Source organism: Coptis chinensis, chromosome 8 (genome assembly GCF_015680905.1).
Source record: "Coptis chinensis isolate HL-2020 chromosome 8, ASM1568090v1, whole genome shotgun sequence".
Classification (NCBI taxonomy): Eukaryota; Viridiplantae; Streptophyta; class Magnoliopsida; order Ranunculales; family Ranunculaceae; genus Coptis; species Coptis chinensis.
In genome coordinates this window covers 90,112,839-90,139,963 of record NC_141463.1, presented here as the reverse complement: position 1 = coordinate 90,139,963, position 27,125 = coordinate 90,112,839, and the positions used below count along the sequence as shown (strand labels likewise).

Here is a 27,125-nt window from a genome sequence, read left to right as displayed (position 1 = left end):
TGATCAACAATCAATAGAAGAAATTCAAGTTTCAAGTGTAATGGTGGTATTTATTTTTTATCTTTTTATGTGTTCTAGACTTATGATGGGGTAAAATCTCAATGAATCCCCTATCATGAAGATATAGGCTTATTTTCTTGTATTTCCAATTTTTATTTTCCAGTACAATTTTTAATATATCAAATGATTTTCTTCATATGAAATAATAATGTTGTAACGAGATGTGCACGAGTTCTATAACCATAGTAATTTGGGGTACGGTATTTCTCATTGTTAATTAATTTCTTTAATCTTTATAATTTTATTAAAGTTTGTTTAATAATGTTTTAGTTGTCTATTCTTGATGACTTACACTACTTTAATTGAGTTGATTTGTCATGCTTAGATATCATTCTATAGTGATTGATGAAAATTTTAAGGAAATATTATTTTAAATGTGACTAGCGTCTATATATAAAATGCATTGTATTGAAAAAAAAATCATCTCTTAAATTTGCAATTAGTGTTGAGATTTATTTGATGATATTTATGAAAATTACGAAGGCGAATAAATATTTGGAAATATAAAAATAGTTTATTCTTTAAAAATAGGGGTGAAGTACGCCATTCATCATTAGGATTTTTCATTCATTGAATTCTTAAAAACCAAATAATTTTAGTTTAATTAGTTGATTAATTAGAAGCAAATTTTCATTCATAGTTTAAATTAGTTCACTAAAATAAAAAAATAAAAAAATTGTTTTAAAAAGCATTAATCTAATTAGTAATTGGTTCATTAAATTTCTTCTCTCAAATTTTCTCTATTTCAAGATGTGGTTCGATTCTAATTTGCCATTGTTCTTTTAAATTGTTGCATGTTAATATTTATTTTTATTCATTTGCAGGTTCTAAACGAGAAGAATTTGTGCAAATCAACTAATGACTATGCAACCTGTGTTATTTAACAATGCTAAGCTGATTATTCTTGTTACACACTATTGTATTTAAGCTTTGTTTGCTTGATGGTTTTAATCACTTAGCCACTGTGAAAGCGTGTAAGTGTGTTATCTAAGCTACTTTAAAACCGCAACTCTCGTCTACAATCCCGCAATAGTGAAAAACTATTTTTTTTTATGTATATCTAAATTTCTTGGTCATTTTTTGTCTTACATATATGATTTTGTTTTGACTATTTTACTTCTGGTTTTTTTAGTAAATTGACGATATCACCTTTCTATGCTTTAAGCAAAACGCATAACGTGCGTGCATCAATCTAGTATACTTAAAATATAAGAAATTGTGCAGTGTCTCTCTATACTAGTACCATACTAAAATAGTAAAGGGACCAATAGTAAAACTGATGTTTCTTAGTTAGACTTGTATATATAGTATATTAGTAGTTAATGTAATGTACATATTCACATGTTCGTATGATACACATTCTGAACTTAGTTTCTTTCTAAACTGTTCTTGTTGTCCCTATTGTAAAATAAATTCGGTTTGGTAAAAGAGAAAAAGAAATTCAGTTTGCATTGATTATTGAAGGTAAAAAACAAAAAGGAAATTCAATTTTACCTATTATTCATATTTAGAGAAATTCCAAAATTAATTTTGCCGATCAATTGTTCTTCTTTCACAAAAATTTATGAGAATAAAATATACAATTTTTTTAGTACAAAATGCTATATAATTGTTGTTGAATATCAACCTTGAACCCTTCGGTGAAAGTCCTAGGTCCGTTTCCGTGTGTTATCCATAATACGTAGTATAACTCGACAATTTAGCCTTTTTCAAAACGGCATCAAGAAATCCAAGTACTTTGAAACTCGTAATCACTCAGTTCGATTAGTACGTCAACTGCGCAAAGTGCCCAGTGCCTCACCATCAAGTAACAATAGTATTGTATGAGAATATATACATGTTTGTATACCATCTCAATATTTTTCGTTGTTTGTTTTTTGAAAAATGGGTCTGCAATTGAAAATTCAAAGTGTTGTGAACACATGGAGCTTGGATTTGCACAAATCCATTAAGAAATGAATGAGTAATTTGTCTCCCAAATTACCTCACTTGAGATGAAATGATTGAGAAATGAGTATGAAAAACACTTGGTCTCACATGGGAAGAACACCAAAGAGTTGTTGAGTGTATAATGCCTAATTGTGGCTACTTGAGTTGGACCCCAAGGGGTACGTACCACTAATTTTCTGTGGAGACGGAACGCAGTCAAGCTCAACAAGAATATATATTCTCAACCAATTTCTTAACAAGGTCCTGTCCGTTTGGGCCCATGAGGCTTAACAGTTTCACTTGAAACAAGAGAGAAAAACCTTAGGGGTCGTTTGTTTTTTTTAGCCTCTGAATGCTGAATGCTAAATGACCCATCCTCACGAATCTTTGAATCTTTGATTCTTTGAACTACGGATTCTGAAAAACATGTTTGTTTTCTATCATAATGACCTAGCTCTGAATGCTGAATATAAATTATTTAGACAATTTTACCCCTGTTATCAATTTTGAATACAAACTTATAGTTTATAAAAACAAAATATCTGGATTTTTTTGGCAGAGTTTCCTTTGTTTATTCAACATTTTAAGCACCTGTTTTTATCTGATTTATTATTATTATTTTAACATATTCACTTTTAATTTAAAAGTAAACCGTAAATATACAATATATAGTTTTTAGTAATTGTATACCAAATATTAATAGTGCAAGTTCAATGCATTTTGTACACTATAATATTGCAAAATCTTGGGACAAATCTAATCTCCTTTTGATTTTGATTATATTGAATAGAAACCACATCCATTCTTTTGGAATAAAAGAAAATCACAATAAATATATATATTAATTAATTAACATTTTTATAAAAAATATATATATATATATATATAATAAGGCACCCTATATGTCCCTATGTAATATAATTAAAATTGGGAAAATTAGAGTAAAATATAAATGAGGGAGAATAGATTTTATGGTATTAATAGGTGGCCAATTATTGTACTTGGTATAGCTTGTAACCATGTTCTTTGCTTCACACCATAGTATTTCCTTTTGGAAAAAGAATAACTATCACATCGTCTTCAACCTCAGCTATAGAGATTTCACGGTTTTGCACAGAACAACCAACTCTTCCTATTTCTCTCCTCTCTCTCTCCCTCTTTTTTATTTTCTCTTCTCTTTATTCTCTTTTCTTTATTTTTCTTGTTCCCACCAAAACCACGTAGTTATTTGTGCAATAAGAAAAAGTACAACTTGAATTTTCACAAGAGGAGATGGAAGGACAATAGTTGGAATTGGGTATGAAGAATTTGTTTTCAGCATTAGTTTGAGAGTTTGAACGATTTTGAAGAGGATTGAGCCTTTGAATGCTTAATTGAAAAAAGAAAACAAACAAGAAAATGTCTCTGAATTTGAAAACTTAAGTTTTCAGTGGCTCTAAATCTTTGAAAACAAGAAAAACAAACAACCCCTTAGTGAAATGGTGCAACGGTTCGAAATGTTGCATTATACCAAAAATGTGCGTCCTTTTGAAAAATGTGACTGTTCGAACAGTTGTTTTGTATTTCGAAAATGCACCACTCTCCTATAAATGTTAGATGTTTTTGCATGAAGAGACATCATTTTCAACATCTCGATCTTCTCCTCTCTGTTCTTAGTCAAAACACAATGTTGAGTTCGTTGATCGATTCTGTGGAATTGAAGTGTTGCTTTCTATAGAAGGAAAAATTTATTCTATCTTGGGAGACAGTTTCCCATCAAACCTTGAAGCACTGTGAGGGGGGAAATATGTCTTAAGGACATAGTGAATCTTCACTAGGCTCGGATTGACATTTTCATACTTGATACATTTAAGAGAAATATTTGTACTGTTGTTGGTAATTGGTAAGTATATTAGTAAGTATATTTGGGTTGTGGTTCATTAGAACACATGATACTAACTCTTCTTTCAGCAATTGACCCCTCTAGCGTTGGTAGTTGACACTAAGTCTATTACTAGAAAAACAGGGTGGAGGTGGATTCATCAACATTCGTATGGACAAATTTTACATCAGAAAGTAGTTGCAATTTGATGGTGAGCAGAGGTTTAGATTTAGAAGATAAGATGCAAAGATCGAGATAATAAAATCAAGAAGAAGAATTGAAGTTTGAAGAATTGTAAAAGTTGAGAGAGAAAAGTATAATAAGTTTTTGGAGATTTGATAATTTGATAAACAAACTAAATTTGTCTCCTTATATAGATTAGCCAAACTTGAAGATAACTAAGAAAGACAAAATACTAATTCTAATTAAACTCAAATAAGATACTACTAATTAAATAGCCTTCCTAATTCTATAGAACCCAAATAGAAGTTTATAATTGCAAGCTTATTGTCCTGCATCAGCCTTCTACCAACCATAGTTCGGGATTTCGGAATTCTCGGAATTCCGACAAATCCAAAAACCGAAATTCATCAAATTTTGACTCCTATCATATTTAGAATTTCAATTAATTTCGGAATAATCAATATTTCGACTCTATATTTGAAATCCGATTTTTTGAAAACCGAAATATTGGGCAGATTTCGAGGTTTGGTTTGGAATCACGAACACTGCTACCAATAAGCAAACCAAATTTGTCCTTGAATTCTTCGTAGAATAGCAACCTGCAGTAAAATGGCCCTCATGTGTAAATGTCAAAAGTAGCCTCCTCAGTCATCAAGAACCAAGTTATCCAGATTACAGGATACCACAACATGAATCTGATTCAAGTCTATCGTTTCTTTCTTTGATGGAGGGGCCAAGATAGGCTGGTGTTTGAAGAATCCATCGCATCAGTTGATTGTCTGTTGCTCAGTATCTATATTTATTCTTTGACTCGTCCTGTTGCAAGTGAACTGCAAGGCATCACCAGTGTTACACGTATTACTTCTCATGTTCCATAACATGTTGGAAATATTATCGATCGAAAGTATTATTCTGATCTTCATGTTAAACATGGCCTTAGGAGTCCCTACATATATTCCTTGGCATTGGCATGTTACACGTACATATATGAAACTTTCTTATATGTATAGTCCTCTGACTCACCCATGGACATTCTTTAATCTACTCAGCACTATTTCTGTTTCCATATCGGATTTTTTATATGTATGTATTTCATTTTGAAATGTGTGTGAACGAGTGTTTTATAATGGATAGGTTGATGTAGAATGAGATTCACAAAAAACGTCATCAATTTATGCGAGAAAAAAAATGCTTTAGTTGAGGACGGTGATGATGAGATGATAACCGTGAATATATTTCTGATATTCGTATCCTTCATATCAACAAAAAGTAACAATGACCAGTCAAAGATACTTCTTTCGCTCTCTGTATAATGTTGGTTCTTCCAAGTAATCCTTAGAAGATAAAAAACATCTCAACGTCACAAATTTATGCGAAAAAAAATCTCATGCGTACATTATAATGAGATGATAATATTAATATATTGCTAACTTAGAACCAAAAAAAAAAAAAAAAAACAAAGATATATACACAAACATCAGTTATTTAATTAGAATATTGATTATCGGAAAAAAAAACTTCTTTTCAAGTATTTAGTATTTAATTTTCAAATAATCCTTAGAATTACCGCTGATGCTGGATGCTTCTAATTAATTTTGATTTTAGTTGACTATTGTGTTGAATCATTAGCCAATGATATACGACCTGGGGTGGAAAAACATGATAGATTACGTCTTAGTCATCAACATGCATGTGATTTTTGGACTTGGTAAATAGTTTCCAGCTGAGTTGTTCAAATTATCTGAGTTTTCATTACTGCTCTAGGATCATAAAATTGATTCCTAGAGTAAACTACAAGAGATAAGCTGCTTTTGAATTCATGCGTGGCTTTCGAAACTGACTTATAAATTGAGCACCAGAACACGAACCTATCCCTATAAAAGGCCGTCTTAGTTTAGTTTCATCTCACAAGGCAAAACAAGGTCTTAAACAACCAAAGCAAAGTACACTCTCTGCTTTCTTCTCCCTTTGAGAAAATTATGGAGCTGTTCCCAGCCTCAGCAGGCAAATATGGCTATTGGCAACAGTCGACAACCGTCTCCTATGGTTCCCCGGGCTCACCACCAAGAAGCCCAAGTCCACCACCATACCAACCTATGTCCTATGAGAAGCAGTACTACTCAACCAACAATAATAATGAGAAGCAGTACTACTCAAACAACAATAAGTACCAAGCAAACCGTATGGGGGCCATAACCTCGTACGCCAATGGGCGCAATGGGAGCCTAATTGACGATTTATTACCATCTTCATTCCCTCCAGGGACAGACCCAAAAGCGGCAGCGTTATTTCAGAAGGCAGACCAAGATGGAAATGGATTCATCGATGACAAAGAGTTGAAATCAGCTCTCTCTTCTTACAGTTCTACCTTCAGCATCAGGACTGTACGTCTCCTCATGTATGCTTTTACCGGGACAAACACCAGAATCATTGGTAAATTCTTACTTGATAATCATATCTTTTCTTTTCTATGGATAAATTTTCTACATTGATTTTTATACATGCTCTTTGAGAGACAAGCTATACACAGGTGAAATGAAAGTTACCTGACACGTCCTGCAGCCAAACACGTACATATATGATATATGTACCTATAAACCAACTTACCTAGCTCTAAAGGTTATTTGCGCGCATAAACACATAATTTCAGTGCGAGCACCATATAATTTCAATGCTATGATGTCTGATAATTCGTAAAACTACAGGACCAAAGGAATTCGTAGCGGTGTATCATGGTCTCCAGCGCTGGAAGGTACGACGATATGTTCAACTGATTTTCAACTGATTTTAGTACACTTCGTAACTTTTACACTGAAGTACTGAACACAGTAACTTCTATTTTCAGGGTATATTCCAAAACTTTGATCGGGACCGAAATGGAAAAATCGATTTATCAGAATTACGAGAAGCACTTCGCAACCTTGGATATCCAGTTACTGAACGCATTTTGAATTTGCTCATCGTCAAGTTTGACAAAAATGGCGGTAACAGTATGGGCGTTGGATTTGATGGTTTCATCGAGTACGTTTTGTTTATTTTTATGTAGCTTATAACTTGATATTGTTTTATATATTTTTATCACAACCATTTTAATTTATTTTTGGCTTTTTGGAACACAGGTGTTGTCTCACTGTTAAGGTAAACATTCTCTTGATTTATTTATTTAAGTATTTGTGACATTATCTCTAGCTTAATTTTAATTTTCCAGTAATATCTCCTTTTAGTTGTATTAATTTTATTTTCCTTCTCCATGTTGATGTAGGGACTCACTGATAAATTCAAGGAAAAGGAGCAAATTTCCTATGGATCAGCAAGTTTTACTTATGAGGAATTCATGTCGACAGTTCTGCCCCTAATTGTAGCGTAAAGCTCAATTACATAGCCTACGCACAAGCGAGTGTTATGAAATAAGTTGGCTGCAAATGATGTAATTATGTGGCTTTTTCTAAAGCCATGTACTGCTTCATGTCCCTTTGATAATAATATTACTTTCATAGTTGTGTAATTATATGGGGTATTTACATAGTTGTGTTATTAATTATTTAATACACATATATAGTGCTGAACAAAACACACAGGAAGGGTCTTGTTAACTGGAAATGGAGAAATGATACATTGGTTAACTAGGTGGTCATCTGCAAACTGCAGAATAACAATATCAGGCCGGAGGTCGAAAGCCTCTTACCAAGCCTAGATCCATCACCATCTTGCTTAGACCTTCCGTGACTATATTAAACATAAAAGGCGAGATGGGATCACCTTGTCTTAAACTGCGTTGTGCAATGCTCGTTGTTGTGCAATGTTCACACGTTGTGTATATTGGAGTTGGAGGTTTCCCCAACTTCCAAAAGTATATACCTGCTCAAAATTGAGATCTATGATCCTGAGAAGGACATCTGGATTATATTGCTTACAATACCTTCTCCTGAGTCCTGACACATAATTTAGCATTCACAGCCTCACAGGAGGTACGGTTATTAGTGGGAAAAGAAGGTGCATGTTTTGCGCAAAAGGGCTAGTTCACAGGTGATGGATTATGGAAACAGCAATAAACCATTGCTAGCTTGTTGATGATTAAGCCATATATTGTGCAAAGGGCTAAGCTAGTTCACAAAGTCAGATACAATGTAATCTCTCTCTCTCTCTGTAACACATTCTTTTATTCGTAATACAATTCTTCACTTGCGTGCAAAAAGAAATATATTATTAATCCGGTATCTATCAGTCAAGGAACTGAACTTTCTTAGTTGCCAGAGTTCAGATTGGGACACAGCCATCTTAGCAAGCATAGATGGAAGTTTTGGCAATTCACAGTATGTTTTATGTCATAATTAAGCCGACAGTTTTCTTCTGCATTGTTGGAATTATGATGATCAAAAGGGACATATGCTTGCAGAAGATCACCAGTGCTGTACGTCCAAAGTAATATAATATTGTGGAGTAATTAAGCAGCACATCAAGATTATACTGGGCAGTTTCCACTTATCTGTCAGGTCTCGGCATTTCCTTGTGAAGGATTCTTCAAAAATTGGGACAATGCCTTTCATGCAAGTGAACTCGTTAGCTTGTGCTTTGCACTGAAATCACCATATTGGACCTGTCAAACTCTTATTTCCGCAAGGAGTAATGAGCCAGGGAAACTGAAAATATGTTGTCCCACCCATTCCACCAAACATTGTATTCTCTAAACTCGATCGACTTCCTCAGATAAAGTTCTGACATTCCCACTTAAGCGATCAACGTTTCCACAAATTTTGTAGAATCCAGATCATTTCAATAACCGATAAAAAGTCATTCCGCAAGGCCAGCCAGTGACGATATCAAGAAATCTCGTCTTGGTCGGTTCGGGTCGGGTTTGGGACTAAACTGACTAGGGGTGATAAAAGCCCTCATGATTGAGGGCAGGGTTGAGTAGGGTCAAGCATGGAAACTCAAGCCATTAACCCGCCCCTCGACCTTCATTTTTGAGAGCCAGATCGGGCCCGGCCGGTCTAATTATATTTTACAAGTTTATTTTTCTTTTTTGATGATTTATTTATTTATTTGTATCATATTTTGATTATGTATATCAATTTTAACTAAATATACAAAACTAATTCTTATGCTTTTAAAAAAAAAAAAAATTGGAAGAAATGATATTCTTAAAATATCTATATTTTTCATACTTAACTATGTTGTTAGGTTGGATTTGCTTTTATATATGACTTATATACTATCATTCAATCAATTACAAACAGAGTTCGTCTACCCCGAGGATATCCTCATAGGGACGACATCCGATACCGTTGGATCGAGATAAAAAAAAAAAAAATAAAAACAAATTCACCTTCTTCCTTTTTTGTTTTGATTTTTGAACCGTTGGAACCGAGATCCAACGGTATCGGCACACTCGTCCCTATGGGGATATCCTCGGGATAGCCCAGGCCTTACAAAAAACGCATATGTTATGTTATATTATAATCTATCCCCTATTGAAAACTAATTTAGTGATTTTTTTTAATACAACTTAGATAACGTATGAGGGCCGTAAATACATAAATATAATATAAAATAACAAGAAAACATGCATAAATATAATTTAGTGATTTTTTTTTTATACAAATAGTATAATACATAATATAATGTAAAATAACAAGAAAACATATAAGGGTCAAGTGAGGGCTAGTGAGGGGTTTTTGAGAGGTCGGGGCGGTCTAATTATATTTTACAAGTTTATTTTTTCTTTTTTGATGATTTATTTATTTATTTGTATCATATTTTGATTATGTATATCAATTTTAACTAAATATACAAAACTAATTCTTATGCTTTTAAAAAAAAAAAATAGTGGAAGAAATGATATTCTTAAAATATCTATATTTTTCATACTTAACTATGTTGTTAGGTTGGATTTGCTTTTATGTATGACTTATATACTATCATTCAATCAATTACAAACAAAGTTCGTCTACCCAAGATATCCTCATATGGGATAATGGGTTGGATCCGAGATCCAACGGTCCATAAATATAATTTAGTGATTTTTTTTTATACAAATAGTATAATACATAATATAATGTAAAATAACAAGAAAACATATTAGGGTCAAGTGAGGGTGTGAGGGTGTGTGTGTGTGTGTGTGTATAAGTGTGTGGTGGGTCAACTTTTAAGGACATAAACATGCAATTTTGAGGTGGGGGTGGGGGTGGGGTTGAGGGCCAAATTATCACCCTTAAAACCGACCACCGAACTGACCCTATCGGTTTATGTTTTTCTGGAACCAAACCAAACTGGCTGGGTTATACTAACCGAACCGAATTAATTTTCAACTGAACCAATATACGAACCGAACCGACTATGTTACAATTTAACCGATATTAACCGACCCAAACTGACCGGTTTTAACATATTTTAAAATTAAATCAATTAAATATGTATATTTTAGTATATATTATATATGGCGGGTCGGTTCGGGTTGGGTTTAAAACTAAACCGACAACTGAACCAATCCAATCAGTTTTCACATATACTGACCCGAACTGAACCGACTAATAAACATAACTGACCTGAAACTGACCGGTTTGGTTTGGTTCGGTCGGTTTTATTTGTCGGCTTGGTCGGTTTTATGCACACCCTTACCTGAATTAGAGACGAGGGGGGCTTCACTTCGTATTTTTGTGATAGTCCCACATTAGTAAGCAACTACTAACTTTGTGCGTATATCTAGACTATCTTTAGTCTAAGGGCGTACCCTTTGAGTACAAATGTTTTTTGTGTTAGGAGGGGGACTACGCCCACACCAAGTCGTGTTGGGTCGAGCTTGTGTGTGATTAGGGCAGAGGACGGATCGGGTTCGGGTCGGATATGACTATATCCGAATCCAAAAAGTTTGACAATATATGAACCCGAACCCGAATCCGAAAAATCTTATATTTGAATCCGACCCGAACCCGACCAACTTGATCGGATAACACTAAAAATGCAAAAAACGGACATACCCGAACCCGAATAAATAAACGGATATGAAAGTAAACCCGAACCCAAACTATTCGGATTCATGTCGGGATGGATTCGGGTCAAACCCGAGCCGATTCCCTGCCCTATGTGTGATACTGTTTTGGAAACTAAACCACATTTTTAGTCTTCTATTAACAATAGGTTTCTAATACTGTTTTGGAAACTAAACCGACTTGTTCTCTATATAAACAACAGTTACACCTAGATCTAAATGCAAAGAGAATTGTGTTACTGTTCTAGAAGAGTAGCATGTTTGAGTGCATGTATATCAGTCTATTATTACCATTGAATCCTGTGCGGGGAGTCGCCTACTGAAGTTTTTACTATATGAAGGGGGCAAAATCTTTCATTAAGGACAGTGTCTAACACGCTTTGGTAGGTCCTAAGGGGTGATAATTTGGCCATCAGACCTTCAACCCGGCCCTAAAAAATGCGTGTCAAAACCCTCAAACGTTGGCCCTCACAGATTTGAGGGGCGGGCTAGCCCGACCCTCATGCTTGTTAGGGGCGGGTTAGGGTCTAGGTTTTGGAGCATGGGCCCGGCCCGCATTTGGCCCTTCCAAGCCCTCACTTGGCCCTCAATATTTTTTGTTCGATAAGATATATTTTATTTTTTTACATTATATATGTAGGGTACCACACTTATCCCTATTTGAACTAATATTTTCACTACAAATGATGTTTAATAATAGTAGTTTACCACATATCATATGAGGTATTTTGTAATTTGAGTAAAAGAAGTCAAATATAAAAAGAAAAGTGAACTGTAATTATTTTGTGTAAACCCAAAATAGGGGTGATAATTTATGTATTATACTATATATTTGTGTAAATCCTAAAAGAAAACCACATTTTATTGTTATTTTATTTTATATTTATGTATTATACTATAATTATATAAATTATATAAAAAAAATTATTAAATTAGTTTTCAATAGGAGATAAATTATAACTTAATATAACATATGCGCTTTTGTAATTAATTTAATGATGTGTATATAAGTCATACATAAAAGCAAATCCAACCTAACAGCGTAGTTAAATATGAAAAATATAGATGTTTTAAGAATATCATCTCTTCCACCATCTCTATCTATTTTTTTTTTTTTCTAAAGACATAAAAATTAGTTTTGTATACTTATATACATATCATTAAATCAATTACAAAACAAAACAAAAATAAATAAAACAAAATAAAAATAGTAAACTAGTGAAATATAATTAGACCGGGCCTGACCCGACCCTCATTTGGCCCTCAAAAATGAGGGTCGAGGGGCAGGTTAAGGGCTTGAGTTTTCATGCTAAACCCTACTCAACCCGGCCCTCAATATCAAGTAGGGGCGGGCTGACCCGGCCCTTAATCATGAGGACATTTATGGTTTGAGGGGCGGGTTATCCCGGCCAGGCCCTTTTATCACCTTTAGGTCCTATTCGCTCTGGCCTTGTCTCTTTTCTAATTCCTAACCCCAGGTACAACAAGGGCAGACCTTGGTAGATTTAAACATTTCTTGCATTTCTTACAATATTTTAACTAATTATTCTACCATATAATAATTATTTTCCAAAATTTTAGGGTGGTGATTGCCACCCCATAGATCTTAGAGTAAAAAGGATGACTTTGATTACTTGGTTAACAAAGTCCATGGCAAAATAAATGGTTGGCGAGCTAAAGTCTTGAGCCAAGCTGGGAGGAATACTCTTATCCAAGTTGTGGCTCAAGCTACTCCTCTCTATGCTATGGCAACATACAAAGTACCTAAATCCACTTGCAATAAGTTAGATAAAGCTTATGGACTTACGGTGGCAAATGACAAAAGCCTCCACACCATTGGGTGGGATGGCATAATTCCCCAAAGCCTTGGGAGGCTTAGGATCGAGGGAAATCGGGGATATGAACAAGGCTATGCTCTCTAAGCCGGGCTTGAAAACTGTAAAGGACGCCACGCCTATATGGGCTAAGACCTTTATAGCGTGTATGGAAAATAAATGGTTTGATAGTAAAGAGGAACCCCCACCCTGGGCCTCCTGGTTCTGGAAAGGGGTGCATAGAACGGCCCTGCTCGAGACATTCTTCCAGGGCTTATTTGGAGTATTGGGAAAGGGGACAAGGTGGAAGCTATGAAACAACCTTGGCTTCTCCATAACAATGCTCCTATAACTCTGCAAGAAGTGATGCCCCGCACACTGAAATGGAGGATCTAAGAATAAGAGACCTGATGCTAAGGGATGGGTCAAGCTGGGACTATCAAAAGGTGGAGTCTCTTTTTCCACCTGAGATAGTGACCATGATTACCCAAGTGGTGATCAGACCTAGCAAAGAAATGCCAATGATGAGATTAGATGGGTGCACACACATAATGGACTCCCTCACACCGATCTCCGCCTATAGGTTTGTCACTAGAACTTATTGGCAAGGAGGCACCTCCTCCTTCAATACTAAGAGTATAAAAACTCTGTGGGGCTTGCGGTCTGTCGGCCTAACACACAATGATGTTCCTTTGGAAGTCAGATATGAATATGCTTCCCACGTGAGAGATGTGTTGAAAGCGTAAATATTTCGGGGGGATCATACTTGCCCCTATGTTGGTTGGCCCCAGGAAAAACCCATCCATCTTTTCTTCCAATGTGAGTGGACAAAACCGGTTTGGTTAAGCTTCGAGTTAGGGGCGAGTTGAAGAACATCACGGATCACACTATAAGTGGCTCGGCTAGATGTCTTTTTCGGGGGTGGACACACATAACCTAACCAAGGACTTGTAGAAAAAGGACTGCTAGCAGCTCATATCTTACAAGATATTTGGGAAGCAAGGAATAGAGCCAAGTTTGAGGGCAAAGTGCCCAACAGAGATAGCATGCTGAGAAGGGCCTATGCTCAGTGGAACAGGAGCCTGGAAGCTTATAGAGAACCTCAGGGAGTAGTCTCTTCTAACTCTTACATTTCTAAGAATTGGCTTGATAAGACCAACAATCCTATTTTTCCTATTGTGGAAGTAAATACTGTGCTAATCCGTTTTTGACGCCGCTTTTCCAAAGAACTTTGGCTTGGGATAGGGAAGGAACCATGGTGGGAGCAGCTACAAGACTCTTTGAAGATGGTCAGAGAAGAGGCGAGATGGTGGCATCGTTAAACTAGCTAGAACCACGGAAAGCACATCAGTACTGTTTGAAGGAGACTGCCGTCAAGTTATTTTGGCTGCACAACACTTGAGTGAGCAACAGTTGACAAATTGGAAACTTGATTCCATTATATGTAATATTCAGGAGTTATGCCACACTTTTACTTTTTGTAGATTTAGTTGGATTAGTAGGCAAGTAAATGATGAAGCGCATGAGCTAGCCAAGTGGGCTTCTAGATATCAAGATCTGAACTCTCTCCCTGATTTTTTGCTGATCAGCAGTACTGTACCTCTTATGCTATCATATTTATAAGACATGTTTTTAACGAAAAAAAAAAGATATGAGGTATCAACTGCTGAAAGAGTCATGATAATATGAGTCGGTGTCAGTAGGCCCACAACAATTCGGGCAATCAGTCGATGTCTTTGAAATAATTTCTGATTTCCTAAAATCAATCAAGTTCGGACCACAAGATGATGCCCGGCTCTTCTAAGACCTCAATGAAACTCGACGCCAACTAGAAAATTGTGGATTGACTGTACTGTCCAACTCCAAAGGTCCGTCCTACTAGACTTGAGACTCGCCAGATGCCAACCTTCTCGTGGCAACAACAACTTGCTGCTAGACACTAAGAGCATTTCTAGATGGTGGAGCGGCATCAAATGTCATTTTTAGGCTACATTTGAGGCAAACATCTACAAACAATTACCAACTCTATGTGGTATAAACAAATCTAGTTAATAGTGGACCCTATTTTTATTTTCAATATCTTTTTTGTTAAAAATAGTCCGAAGTTAGTTTTTGAAATTATTAAAACTTTGTTTTGTCTAAAAAAGTGGCTAGAGTTGTCACAAAAAAAAACCCCACGCTACACTCGCAATGTCGCCCAAAATGTTGAAAAAGTTAAAAAAACAAAAACCCACGTAACACTCTCACTGCGGCGCGATAGTGGTAGTGTCGTGTTGCATCCGCATCCGAAACTGCAAATTTGTCTCCATGAATGCAGCTTGACACTTGATGCCTTCATGTTTGCCTCCATCTAGAGATGGTTTTTTGCTGAAATTCCAAATGGTGGGGCAAATTTGCAGTTGATGCCTCCACCTAGAGATGCTCTAAGTAGCTTTCTCTCGTTGGTTTTATAAAACCTAAAGAAAGCCTTGACACAAGATCTTCCTTCACTAGGGAACAAATTAAGTCAAAAGTATCCATTGATACACCTTGAAGAAATGTTTGAAACCTTCCGCCTCATTGTTAGGTACCACTGGATCTAAACAAGTGAAAACACGAACCTCCCATCAAATCAAACTATCAAACTGTGTAAATTCCAAAACTCCGTTTGAGAAAGTATCGTGGTGATAACAGTAAATGAGCGCACCAAAATAAAGGGCAAAATGTGCAGCACTGCTAGTTATCTGTTAGCTAGAATGAATTCCTCTCCCATGACAACAAGTCCATAAGAGCATTTTTAGGAGAGCTACCAAAAAAACACCAAAAATTTAAACCAAAAAAACACCAAACAACTTCAGGAGCAACATCAAATTTTCGACATCAAACTACGCAGTTTTGGATAAACCGCGCCATATAGCCAACACAGTTTTTTCAAAACCGCACCATGTATCGCACATAAAATTTTTTCTTTTTTTTCGTTCCCAATCTCTAGCGCGGTTTTCACAACACCGCGACATAGAAGCCCACTAAGAAGCCCAAGCCCACGCGGTGTTGGCAAAACCGCGTGAGTGATTTGATACAACACCAAACCTAGAACCAAATATTGGCCGATTTGGTGTTTAGTTTGGTGTTTTTTTAGTGTTTTCATCAATATGTGATTCTCCTGAAGTTGAATAATTTGGTGTTTGATACTAGGTTGGTATCACTCCTAAAGATGCTCTAAGATAATACAAATAATAAAAAATGTAAAATAGGATAATTTGATCAAGGAAAACCCATTTGAGAGTATTGTGGAGTGGGGATTTGTTAAAACCTTTATTTCAGCTGTGATTTCTCCAATATTTAACAACAAAAAGCATCAAATCAAAATAATGTATAGAGGATTAGTGAGATTAGATCCATCATGTCGAGCCAAAGTGCCAAACCACCTCAGCTTTCCATACAATACATTTGCAGCAGTGCAACTCTAATAAAAGGGAGTTGCATATTAGCATGTTTGTATTTTCGAGGGAAAAAACTCTGAAAAAAAAAATTAATAATAATAATAAAATTGTATTCAGAAACTCCACTTACACACACACATACACACACACACACAGGCGCACATTAGCAAAAAAAAAAAAAAAAAAATGCATCCCTGTTTAGACTCTTCTTCTCATCACCTTTCTCTCTCCTCTTATCCTACGCACCCTAACACTTCATCACCACCCTTCACCCTCCACACCTTCAACTTTCTTTTTCTACTACAACAACTATATTACAAAGTGTCACGTGCCAAAGTCACGTGGCAATGCCTTCTCTTCTTCTTTGGCCCATCTCCTTCTCCTTCTCCAACTATTCTTATTTTTTTTAGCCCCTTCCTCTTTTCTCTCCCTCCCTCTCTCTCACCAAACCCTAGTTTCATCTTTCATGGAACGCAATTACACACAACCCAATTCGTATGAATTTGAGGTATTTTGGTATTGTTTTTTTTATTCTTATAAAATGGGCCGGTCTTATATTTCCTTTTTAATGTGAATTTTCAAGTTTTAGGGTTTGTAAAGGAATGGTCTTTTTGATAAATTTGTTGTGTTTTGTTGTTGTTGTTGTTGTTGTTGTTGTAGTCATTGATTAACTTTCAACAAGGTGATGGTGGTGGTTATGATAATTATGGGAATGGTAGAGGAGCAATGATGGTGGAACACAGTAATGGAATTTTGACTAAGAAAAATAAGAAGGTAATAATATCTAACGTTGAAGCTGATGCTGATAGTAATGATGAGGAAGATTATGGGAACAATCATATTTCGGAAGAGCGGTATCGGTCAATGCTTGGGGAGCATATACACAAGTATAGGAGAGTGAGGTATAAGGAATCGTCGTCGAGACCAGCTCCTTCCCCAATGGGAATGTCGGTTCCTAGACGTAATGGTAATGGTGGTTCCAAAGGGAGGAAATTGGGGAGTGAGGAGAGACTGTTACATGGAATGGAAATATCACCAGGTTATATAGGTGACCAAGTAAGCTACTACGAAGCAGGATTTCAGCCAGAATACGGAGTGGATACTTTGTATTCCTCCATAGAGTCTGCACTTTTGGATATCGGTGAGGGTATTAAGTATAGAGTTCCTCCAGCGTATGATAAGCTCGCTGCAACTCTCAAGTTACCTAGCTTCAAAGACATTCAGGTGGATGAATATTACTTGAAGGGTACCTTGGATATGGGGTCCATGGCTATGATGATGGCCTCCTATAGTAGGTTTGGATCTCGGAACCGGTCGGGGATGGGTGAGCCTCAGTCCCAGTATGAGTCCCTTCAGGCTAGATTGAATGCCTTGTCGGCTTGCAATTCAGTACAGAAGTTCAATCTCCAAGTATGTGATATTGGTCTTGATTCGTCCTCCATCCCAGAGGGAGCTGCTGGAGGTATACGGCGGTCTATCATGTCCGAAGGGGGGATGTTACAGATTTATTATGTGAAGGTCTTGGAGAAAGGAGATACATACGAGGTTCGTATTACTCTTTTAGGTTGGTGATCTCTCCTTTTGGTCCTTTGTTTATTAAGACTTGGCTTTGCATTGCAGATTATTGAGCGTAGCTTACCGAAGAAGCAAATAGTGAAGAAAGATCTGGCTACGATTGAGAAGGAGGAGATGGAGAAGATTGGAAAGGTGTGGATTAATATTGCGAGACGGGACATCCCAAGACATCAGAAAATCTTCACTAATATCCATAGGAAACAGCTAGCCGATGCTAAAAGGTTTTCAGAGACTTGTCAAAGAGAGGTACGCATGTTTATAATCTACTTTCCTCGTTGTACATGCTAACTATCACAACTGCTTTTGTCATACTCTTTGGTGAATTATTTTTTGCTCTGCATATATTTACTAATGGCTAACTTTCTTTTCAGGTAAAATTGAAGGTAAGTAGGTCAATCAAACTGATGAGGGGAGCGGCCATTCGCACTAGGAAACTAGCAAGAGATATGCTGGTACTCTGGAAAAGAATAGACAGAGAGGAGGTACATATGTTATCAATTTTGCAATTCATCTGGGTTCAAAGCCACTAATACTAGGAAAAGTGGGATTGCATAATATCCATGCCATTGCATTAGGACAATTTATTCTGCAGATAGTTTGTGCAGGGCCGATTTGTGTGATATACGGATATCTTCTTTCTATATAATTCAACGGCAGTTTGTCGTTAAAATGATTTAGAAGGATGTTTACTCGTGGAGTGTAAATGTACAGATTAATTAGTCAAATTTTTTATAGAAGATTATTTTCATAAATCCTTTTTCGAACATCTCTTTGCAGGCAGAAATGAGGAAGCAAAAGGAAAAAGAAGCTGCTGAAGCTCTCAAGCGTGAAGAGGAGCTCCGAGAAGCTAAAAGACAGCAACAGAGGCTCAATTTTCTATTGTCACAAACAGAGCTCTATAGTCACTTCATGCAGAACAAGTCCACCTCACAACCCTCTGAATCGTTGCCTGTGGGTGATGGAGAGTCAAATGACCTTGATACAGTGGAAGAGGTTGTTGCAGGAGAGGAAGAAGATGCCGAAGATGCTGAGTTAAAACGAGAAGCTCTTATAGCAGCCCAAAGTGCTGTGTCGCAGCAGAAGATGATAACAAGTGCATTTGATAATGAATGTTTGAAGTTGCGTCAAGCTGCTGAGCCCGACGAACCTTCAAAGGATGCTACAATTGCAGGATCTAGTAACATAGACCTGCTGAATCCGTGAGTTCTTATCATTTTTTCTTAAGCTTTTCAGTTTTGTTAAAAAGGGAGCTCTTTTGGTTGGGTTAAAATTGGATGAGATTGTTATTCATCTCTTCTCCATTGTGTCAGCTCTACTATGCCTATAGTATCATCAGTGCAGACACCGGAGATGTTTAAAGGTTGTCTTAAAGAATACCAGTTAAAGGGTTTGCAGTGGCTGGTTAATTGTTACGAGCAGGTATTCTATGCACAATTTACTTTTTCAAGTATGAGCGTATTGTAAACTTTGTGTACATTTCTAATTCCAGAGGTTTTTTTTTTGGCGTTTAGGGTTTGAATGGCATCCTAGCTGATGAGATGGGCCTTGGAAAGACCATCCAGGCCATGGCATTTTTGGCTCACTTATCCGAGGTGATAAATCTTCCTTCGTTTGGTCTATTTTTTGGAAATGCTATGTTTTAATCATTGCTCTGATTTTTTGTAATCTTCAGGAGAAAAATATATGGGGCCCTTTCCTGATTGTTGCTCCTGCTTCAGTCTTGAACAACTGGGCCGATGAAATTAGTCGTTTTTGCCCTGACTTGAAAACACTTCCATACTGGGGCGGGCTTCAGGAAAGAGTGATACTCAGAAAAAACATCAATCCAAAGCGTCTCTATAGGAGGTAATTTCTTTGTAAGCAACATCGTTTTTACTTCTTTCAGGGTGGGCACATACTTCATTGCAGAAGTCATTCCTAAGCGAAAGACTGACTTTACGAAAGATAGACTTCACTGTGGAAGTCATCGTAAACGAGCACATACATATAGATGCATCTCATCACCGTTCAAAGTTTCAGCAGAGGAACATGCTTTTTAGCGCCCCTCTAATTTCTGATCTATCAAAGACTTTCTATGCTTGGTTCTTGACATCAAATGTCTCTTTTCCTTTTATCTAAATCTTTTTATGGATCTTAGTACCTTAGGAAGCAGCTGTTTTAGATCTCAACGATCCCTAATAGAAAGGAACGAAATACATTCTCTCAGTTCTAGCATTTGATGAAACCTTGACGTTGGAGTTACGACACCAATATTAAATTGAGCTACTAGTAACAGGAATTTAAAACATTTTCTTCCTCTTATACATGTTATGGAAGGAACATTGATTAATACTTTCTATGCAGTCAGAAGCACGCCTAGGCCCTGCAACTTTAATTGGATGTAGTACTTCTAATTTAAAGTTGTTTTTCACAAGAGGTTTTTCTTTTTTTTTTGACAGAGAGGCTGGATTTCACATACTCATTACCAGTTACCAACTGCTAGTAGCGGACGAGAAGTACTTCCGGCGTGTGAAATGGCAATACATGGTACTAGATGAAGCCCAGGCAATTAAAAGTTCAAACAGGTGTGTTAATTAGCCTTCTCAATTATGTGAGCTAAGTACTGTCTCTCTTTCCCTCTATATATTTTTAAAAAAGTGTTGCTTGTACCTAAGGGGCGCTAGATCTTCCTATTAAATTGAACGTTCTTTTGTCCATTTCTAAGTGGAATGTTGATGTTGCAGCATAAGATGGAAAACACTACTCAGCTTTAATTGTAGAAATCGTTTGCTTCTGACGGGGACACCAATACAGAATAACATGGCCGAAGTTGTGGGCTTACTTCATTTTATTATGCCCACCTTGTTTGACAGCCATGAGCAGTTCAACGAGTGGTTCTCAAAGGGGTATGTACTCCTTATGAAATTTTAATTTCCAGTTCCAGTTTTTTTATTTTTTTATTTTTTTTGGTATCTCAATCTCACCTTGTTCTCTTTACATTGTCAGCATCGAGGGCCATGCGGAACATGGAGGAACTTTGAACGAACACCAGCTTAACAGACTGGTGAGTAGACTGGCTTCCACACATATAGGCTCTATACGTGTTTCATCCCGCCCCTCCCCTCCCCCCTCTCTCTCATATGTACATGTTAGAATGTTCTTTTCATTCTTCTTGTGTGTTGTTATCAATATGTGTGTAAGTTGCTATAGGAATTGCATTACCTATATCTTTCTATGCTTTCGTTTTGGCAGCATGCAGTACTAAAACCATTTATGTTGAGACGAGTTAAAAAAGATGTCATCACTGAGATGACTGGAAAAATAGAAATCACAGTCCACTGCAAGTTGAGTTCAAGGCAGCAAGCGTTTTATCGAGCAATAAAAAACAAGATCTCACTTGCCGAGTTGTTTGATGGCAGACGGGGACACCTTAATGAAAAGAAAATTCTGAATTTAATGAATATTGTCATCCAGCTGAGGAAGGTAATGTATTATTTTCTTGTAGGATTCATTATTTTAGTGAGAATCCATTAAAGATGATTCTCTTGAGATCTTGATGTGTCTGGATGTGAAAAATCCCCTTTTTGTACACAATTATAGGTTTGCAACCACCCGGAGTTGTTTGAACGGAATGAGGGAAGCACGTATCTGTACTTTGGAGAAATCCCTAATTCTCTTCTACCAGCTGCGTTTGGGGAGTTGGAGGAAATATACTATGCAGGAAGCCGAAATCCTATAACGTATGAGGTATATTTGTAGCAATAAATCTTTACTCGTTATTATCACATGTTAGTATCGTTGTTGTCTTCAGCCTAGATGGTTTTGTTATCCCAGGTGCCAAAGCTGGTCCATCAAGGATTTGGCCCAAGTGCTGGAACACTGTGTTCAGCATGTGAGAAGCTATTCAATGTATTCTCTCCTGGGAATATCTACCAATCTTCAGTCCAACTAGATAAAAGATCAGATGAATGTACTACTGCAAACAGAGGATCATTTGGTTTCAGCCGTTTGATGGATTTGTCAGCAGAAGAGGTCGCTTTTTTAGCGAGAGGGTCTTTTATGGACAGGTTGCTGTTTTCCGTCATGAGGTGGGATCGACAATTTTTAGATGAAATCTTGGATTTTGTAATAGAAGATGAGGGCGATGATTTTCATTACGAGCACCTGGATAGGGGGAAGGTCAGAGCTGTCACACGGATGTTACTGATTCCATCAAGATCTGAGTGTAACTTACTTAGAAGGAAACTTATATCTGAAACTGGACATATTCCATATGATGCATTAGTTGTCTCTCATCAGGACAGGCTAATAACCAATACCAGCCTTCTCCACTCAATATATGCATTCATTCCAATCGCTAGATCTCCTCCAGTAAGTTGTGCTCTTTGGTAAATACTATTATTCTTGTTGAGATATATATTCTCTACTCCCACATTGGGCAGTTAAAGCATCACAATATATAAGATCCAGGGGCTGCCCCACTCGTTTCCATTTGGCTTTGAGTTGGATGCTTTAAATTTAAGAGTTATAATTGCTGTTATTATTTTGTTATTGTTATTATCTTTACTATACTTACTATTATATGATCAGTTCCTCAGAAAATTTACTTTTCCTGGACAGATTAATGCTCACTGTTCCAATAGATCCTTCGCATATAGACAAATTGAAGAATTGCACCATCCCTGGGTGAAAAGGCTTTTCATTGGGTTCGCACGCACATCTGAGTTTAATGGACCTAAAGAACCCAGTGTTCCTCCTCATCATCTGATACAAGAAATTGATTCTGAGTTACCTGTAGCAGAGCCTATACTTCAGCTCACTTACAAGATATTTGGGTCTTCTCCACCCCACTTGAAGCTTCGATCCCTGCGAAAATGCTCACGGTATTTTCACTAATTGGTTTCAAACTATTATATTTTCCACTAATACATGTCATATTAGAAAAAGGAAAAGCAGGAATATTTTCCTTAAAACAATGTTAATACTTAATACTAATAGTAAAAAATATTATCTGTACTTATCAGGACTCTGGAAAGCTACAAACACTAGATATATTGTTGAAGCGTTTGAAGGCTGAAAATCACCGTGTGCTCCTCTTTGCCCAAATGGCTAAAAATGTTGAACATTCTTGAGGTACTTATATGTTCTTTTACTATTTAGGGTTCTATATATTAAATTTAGTATACAAAATGAAAAAAGATCTGATCTTGATATATATATAGTCAGCATAAATCAATCTACAGCTCCCCAAAGTAATTATTTTTTGTATACTTGTCTCTGCAATGTAAGTCTTTCAATCTCTTGAGAGTTTTACTGATTTTTTTTTTTGCAAAAGAGCAATGTAACATCTTGCAAGTGGGTGATGCGAGCCACTTACGTTCAAGTTTTGAACTGGTGTTAATATTGAAACAGTTCATCTTAGATCAGACTATATGAGGGGAGGGGTCCTAGGGTTCTTCAATCCTAGGAGACCCGACGAGGCCAGTTCAACTTTGTATTCTTCTTATTGTCGCCCGTATCACTCCGTGGCATAAGAACAAGATGCCTATGTTGAAGCCCATTTATTGAAAACCGTTACATTGGGTGTTGCATTAAGTTTGAAATTTGAAAAATACTCTAGCTAAAAAGTCTTTAACAAGCATTTTAGTCTCAGTTCCTTTATGTAATGTAGTTATTGGTTGAACTTGTTTCTGTACAGGACTACATGAACTATAGGAAATACAGGTATCTTCGACTTGATGGATCCTCCACCATTATGGATCGCCGTGACATGGTCAGAGATTTCCAGGATCGGTAGACATTCTCAACAGCTGATGTTTATGTTTTTTTAATTATTTTTAGCAGCTTTTCGTGTCTGCCTTCGCCCATGAGGAAATGTAACTCATTAAGAGATGCTTTCTCTTCTTGCAGGAATGATATTTTTGTTTTCTTGTTGAGTACGAGAGCTGGTGGATTGGGCATTAATTTGACTGCTGCTGACACTGTCATCTTCTATGAAAGTGATTGGAACCCGACACTTGATCTACAAGCAATGGATAGAGCCCACCGGCTGGGTCAGACTAAGGAGGTCATTCATTATCACTACTTATTATTCGTCTTAGTACTTGATTTCAACTTTTATCTATGCATTCATTATTTCCCTATTATAGTGTTTTTTGCATTTGTTTGTGTCACATAAGGACTTAGTGCTTAGATATGCGGACGCTTGACACGACATGAAGACATTTTGGAGTTTTGATATATCTCTCTTTTGAGGTTGATTTTTCTTCTATCTGTACAGGTCACGGTGTACCGATTGATTTGTAAGGAGACAGTGGAAGAGAAAATTCTCCAAAGAGCTAGTCAGAAAAATACTGTGCAACAGTTGGTCATGACAGGCGGTCATGTTCAGGGTGACCTCTTGGCTCCTGAGGATGTTGTTTCCTTACTTCTTGATGATGCCCAGATGGAACAGAAATTGAGACAAATTCCACTTCAGGTAAATTGAAATAATCTTGTTAATTCCTAATATGGGCTGAGGCTCATTCTTTTCCAGTAACATCTTACGATTTCTGTATCTTGGAATAGTTGTATTGATGGAATATGCTACTGTGATGCCACCTTAAACACTGTAATGTCATACTTCCTTATCTCAACAGCCTTAAACCCAACATTAAATACCTGTAAGCGCATTGTCCACAATTCCACTTTGTGGTTTGTGTCTTTTCTAAGCTATGTGTGGTAAAGTACAACTGGGAAGTGGATTAATATGCAGTATACCTCTGCTATAAATTTGGATTTGAACAATCAAAACTAATTACCTTAATTTCCCGTTTTTTTGAAGTTTTTCTTAATTTCGCAAGTAGAAGTGGAAAGAATACTAGTGAATTTCCTGGTTTTCCCCTTCTTTTTTCTTAATCTCTTAATGTCAAACAGGCTAAGGATCGACAAAAGAAGAAACGTGGGACAAAGGGAATACGCATAGATGCAGAAGGAGATGCATCGTTGGAAGATTTGACAGACACTGTACCACCTAGTTCTGTACCTGATGCCACTCCTGATCAAGGGGCTAGTAATAAAAAGGTAATGAAGCATATTTCTTTTATTTAATAATCATAAGGAAAGACCTGGACTTTTTTACCAACGGATCAATATACCTAAGAGAAAGTAAGCATCCCGTGCTATATTGTAAATTGAAGTTAACAAAAACAGTAGCGTTAAGGAACGCTTATATCAAGCAAACAACATGGAATATGTCATGAACTCGTGACTTGGCAAGAATGATCTTCAAACCATGGAGATCATCATTGCGAAAATCAGGTCATTTCAATTTTTCAACCTTCCCAAAAATGGTGAAGATTTCATGTAAAACTGACAGCTAACAACGAGTTAAAATTGAAAATTTGCGATGTCGATTTTCAAGGTTAGAAGTTTCTAAACAAGCTGATTTTTCGGTATAACACCCTTCATGGCGTCAAGATATTCCGCACCAAAAAAGGCGACTGTATACTCTATTGTTTGTGTTCTATAAGCCTTGGTTGGACGCTAGAAATACTCTTTGCCCTTTGCTTCCAAAAGTTTCCCCATTTAAATCCCTCAAGTTTTGAAGGAGTAAATCAAAGGAAGTGACTTTGTACAGTGAACCTTTTTACTTTACTATTATTAACAAATTTTTGTCATCCAACATCTCTATCGAATTTGTTTTTTCCTCTCCTAATGTGAGTTAGCGTAAGGGACTCCAAAGATATTTACAGCCGCATTCTCTTTGGGCAAATGAAAGTTTGAACTTTAGTTATCTTTTTGCAGAGGAAACCCAACTCGGACAAGCAAAACCCTCCACAACCACGGAGTTCACAGAAAGTTCCAGGAAATATTGATTCCTTGAATGGGATGAATGAGCCTGACCAAATGGACTATGAGTTGGAAGATCCTCAAAGGATCACAGACCTAGAACAGCAGAGACCCAAGCGACCAAAAAGACCGAAGAAAAGTGTGAATGAAAACCTTGAACCGGCACTTGCTGCTACCTCGACGTCAATTCCACAGGTTTCAGGGTACATGATTTCAGCCATGCCAGTTTCAGGGCAACAGCATGGGAGGTAACTATACCAAATGGTCACTTGACAATTAGCTGGAAGGGAGAAAACAGGAATCCTGAACGTTGAAAAGTAGAATGATCACATGACAACAGTGGAGTACAATAAGCTTGACTTGGAGTCCCACAAACTATGAAAGTGATGTTCTGTTCTGGTGATAGAGGCTCGGTGAACAAATAGGGAAGTCGTGCCATGATATTGTGTAAAAGTTCACCTCCTATAAAGAATAACTCAGATCCTGCAAAATCAGTACAATAGATAAGATTATGTACAGTATGAGTTATCATAATCGCATTGGGTAGTAACCTCCCCCACCCTCAGTTTCAGGGTTTTGTTACCAACCTTTGGTTGTAGAAACGATGTATATCCAGATTTTGTAAAGCATCATTTTATTCATGTTGTCCGCAGAGTTTCTGTATAAAAGATGTGGTGGCAACAGTGCACACAAATTTAATTGGCTTATTATCCGTGAATTTTTTTCTGGCTTGCTAGACTTTAATGAGTTTTTGCTTCTTCAATGTGCATCACATTAAGAGACTCAATGAGCACAATTTGTTGCTTTTGATTTGGCATCCTTTTAATTGAGATTTGGGTTTTTGTGAAAATTTCACTCAAAAAAATTTGCCTTTTGTGAATACATCCTCAACCCTTGGTTTGAGACTTTGAGTGGATGAGGGGTGTGGATTGGTGCACATTGAGTGCATTTAACTTTTGGCGCATTTAAGAAAATGCCGACTTTAATTACCTGGGGTGATGATGCTTCATGAGATGCGCTTCCCTTCAATGGCTTTAGGTAGATTTATTATCATTTCAAAGTAATAAGAATTAATTTCATTACAAAATAAAACAATTTAATTATTAGATAAACATTCTATAGATGGTTTTAAGCATTTAGCGGTTCTACCAATATTTTGTTTTTTGATGTCACACCGAAGCCAAACTCTATACTTTAAACAGGCAACCTCCACTCCTATATTTTGATGTCAGTGCAATTCCATGCGGTTTCTGCAATTGAGGATTCTTAACTAATTGCAGCACTAAGGTAGGCAACCGTGCAACTTCTGAGAAGTCGTGCAGTGTCCCTCATATCAATGATAGTAGCAAACATTCGTCTTTTCATACTAAAATAATAGTACCACTCACAGGGCAATCAATCTCCAGACCCTATTCATAATATTTGTTAAGACCATCCCCTATACCTGTCTTGCTTTTATCAAGCCAGATGCCCTGGTAAATTGC

At 36.7% G+C, this 27,125-nt stretch overlaps 2 protein-coding genes across 2 annotated transcripts; both read left to right on the top strand.

Moving 5' to 3' along the window:
- The first annotated feature begins 5,914 nt into the window (after nucleotides 1-5,914).
- Nucleotides 5,915-7,541, top strand: LOC147484203 (calcium-binding protein CBP-like). Its single transcript, XM_086580301.1, has 5 exons — nucleotides 5,915-6,466; nucleotides 6,739-6,785; nucleotides 6,879-7,054; nucleotides 7,153-7,171; nucleotides 7,296-7,541. Exons 1-5 carry the CDS (start codon nucleotides 6,013-6,015, stop codon nucleotides 7,398-7,400), a joined length of 801 nt encoding a protein of 266 aa, XP_086436427.1. The 5' UTR covers nucleotides 5,915-6,012; the 3' UTR covers nucleotides 7,401-7,541.
- Nucleotides 7,542-16,473: 8,932 nt separating this feature from the next.
- On the top strand, nucleotides 16,474-26,385 carry INO80 (DNA helicase INO80-like protein). The gene is given in 23 exon segments (XM_086576541.1): nucleotides 16,474-16,765; nucleotides 16,918-17,802; nucleotides 17,878-18,078; nucleotides 18,204-18,314; nucleotides 18,610-19,031; nucleotides 19,143-19,251; nucleotides 19,344-19,424; nucleotides 19,505-19,677; nucleotides 20,271-20,396; nucleotides 20,556-20,717; nucleotides 20,818-20,875; nucleotides 21,064-21,294; nucleotides 21,412-21,558; nucleotides 21,646-22,182; nucleotides 22,432-22,656; nucleotides 22,659-22,694; nucleotides 22,836-22,922; nucleotides 22,924-22,944; nucleotides 23,510-23,604; nucleotides 23,722-23,878; nucleotides 24,092-24,289; nucleotides 24,727-24,873; nucleotides 25,597-26,385. Coding segments are annotated over 23 exon segments (4,548 nt in total). The 5' UTR covers nucleotides 16,474-16,723; the 3' UTR covers nucleotides 25,894-26,385.
- The last annotated feature ends 740 nt before the right edge of the window (nucleotides 26,386-27,125 follow it).

What these genes read in the sequence shown, in the direction of transcription:
- LOC147484203 (XM_086580301.1), top strand. Translation starts at nt 6,013, where the DNA reads ATGGAGCTGTTCCCAGCCTCAGCAGGCAAATATGGCTATTGGCAACAG. An exon ending in GACAAACACCAGAATCATTG is followed by an intron (nt 6,467 to 6,738) that starts GTAAATTCTTAC and finishes GTAAAACTACAG; the next exon opens with GACCAAAGGAATTCGTAGCG. An exon ending in ATGGTCTCCAGCGCTGGAAG is followed by an intron (nt 6,786 to 6,878) that starts GTACGACGATAT and finishes TTCTATTTTCAG; the next exon opens with GGTATATTCCAAAACTTTGA.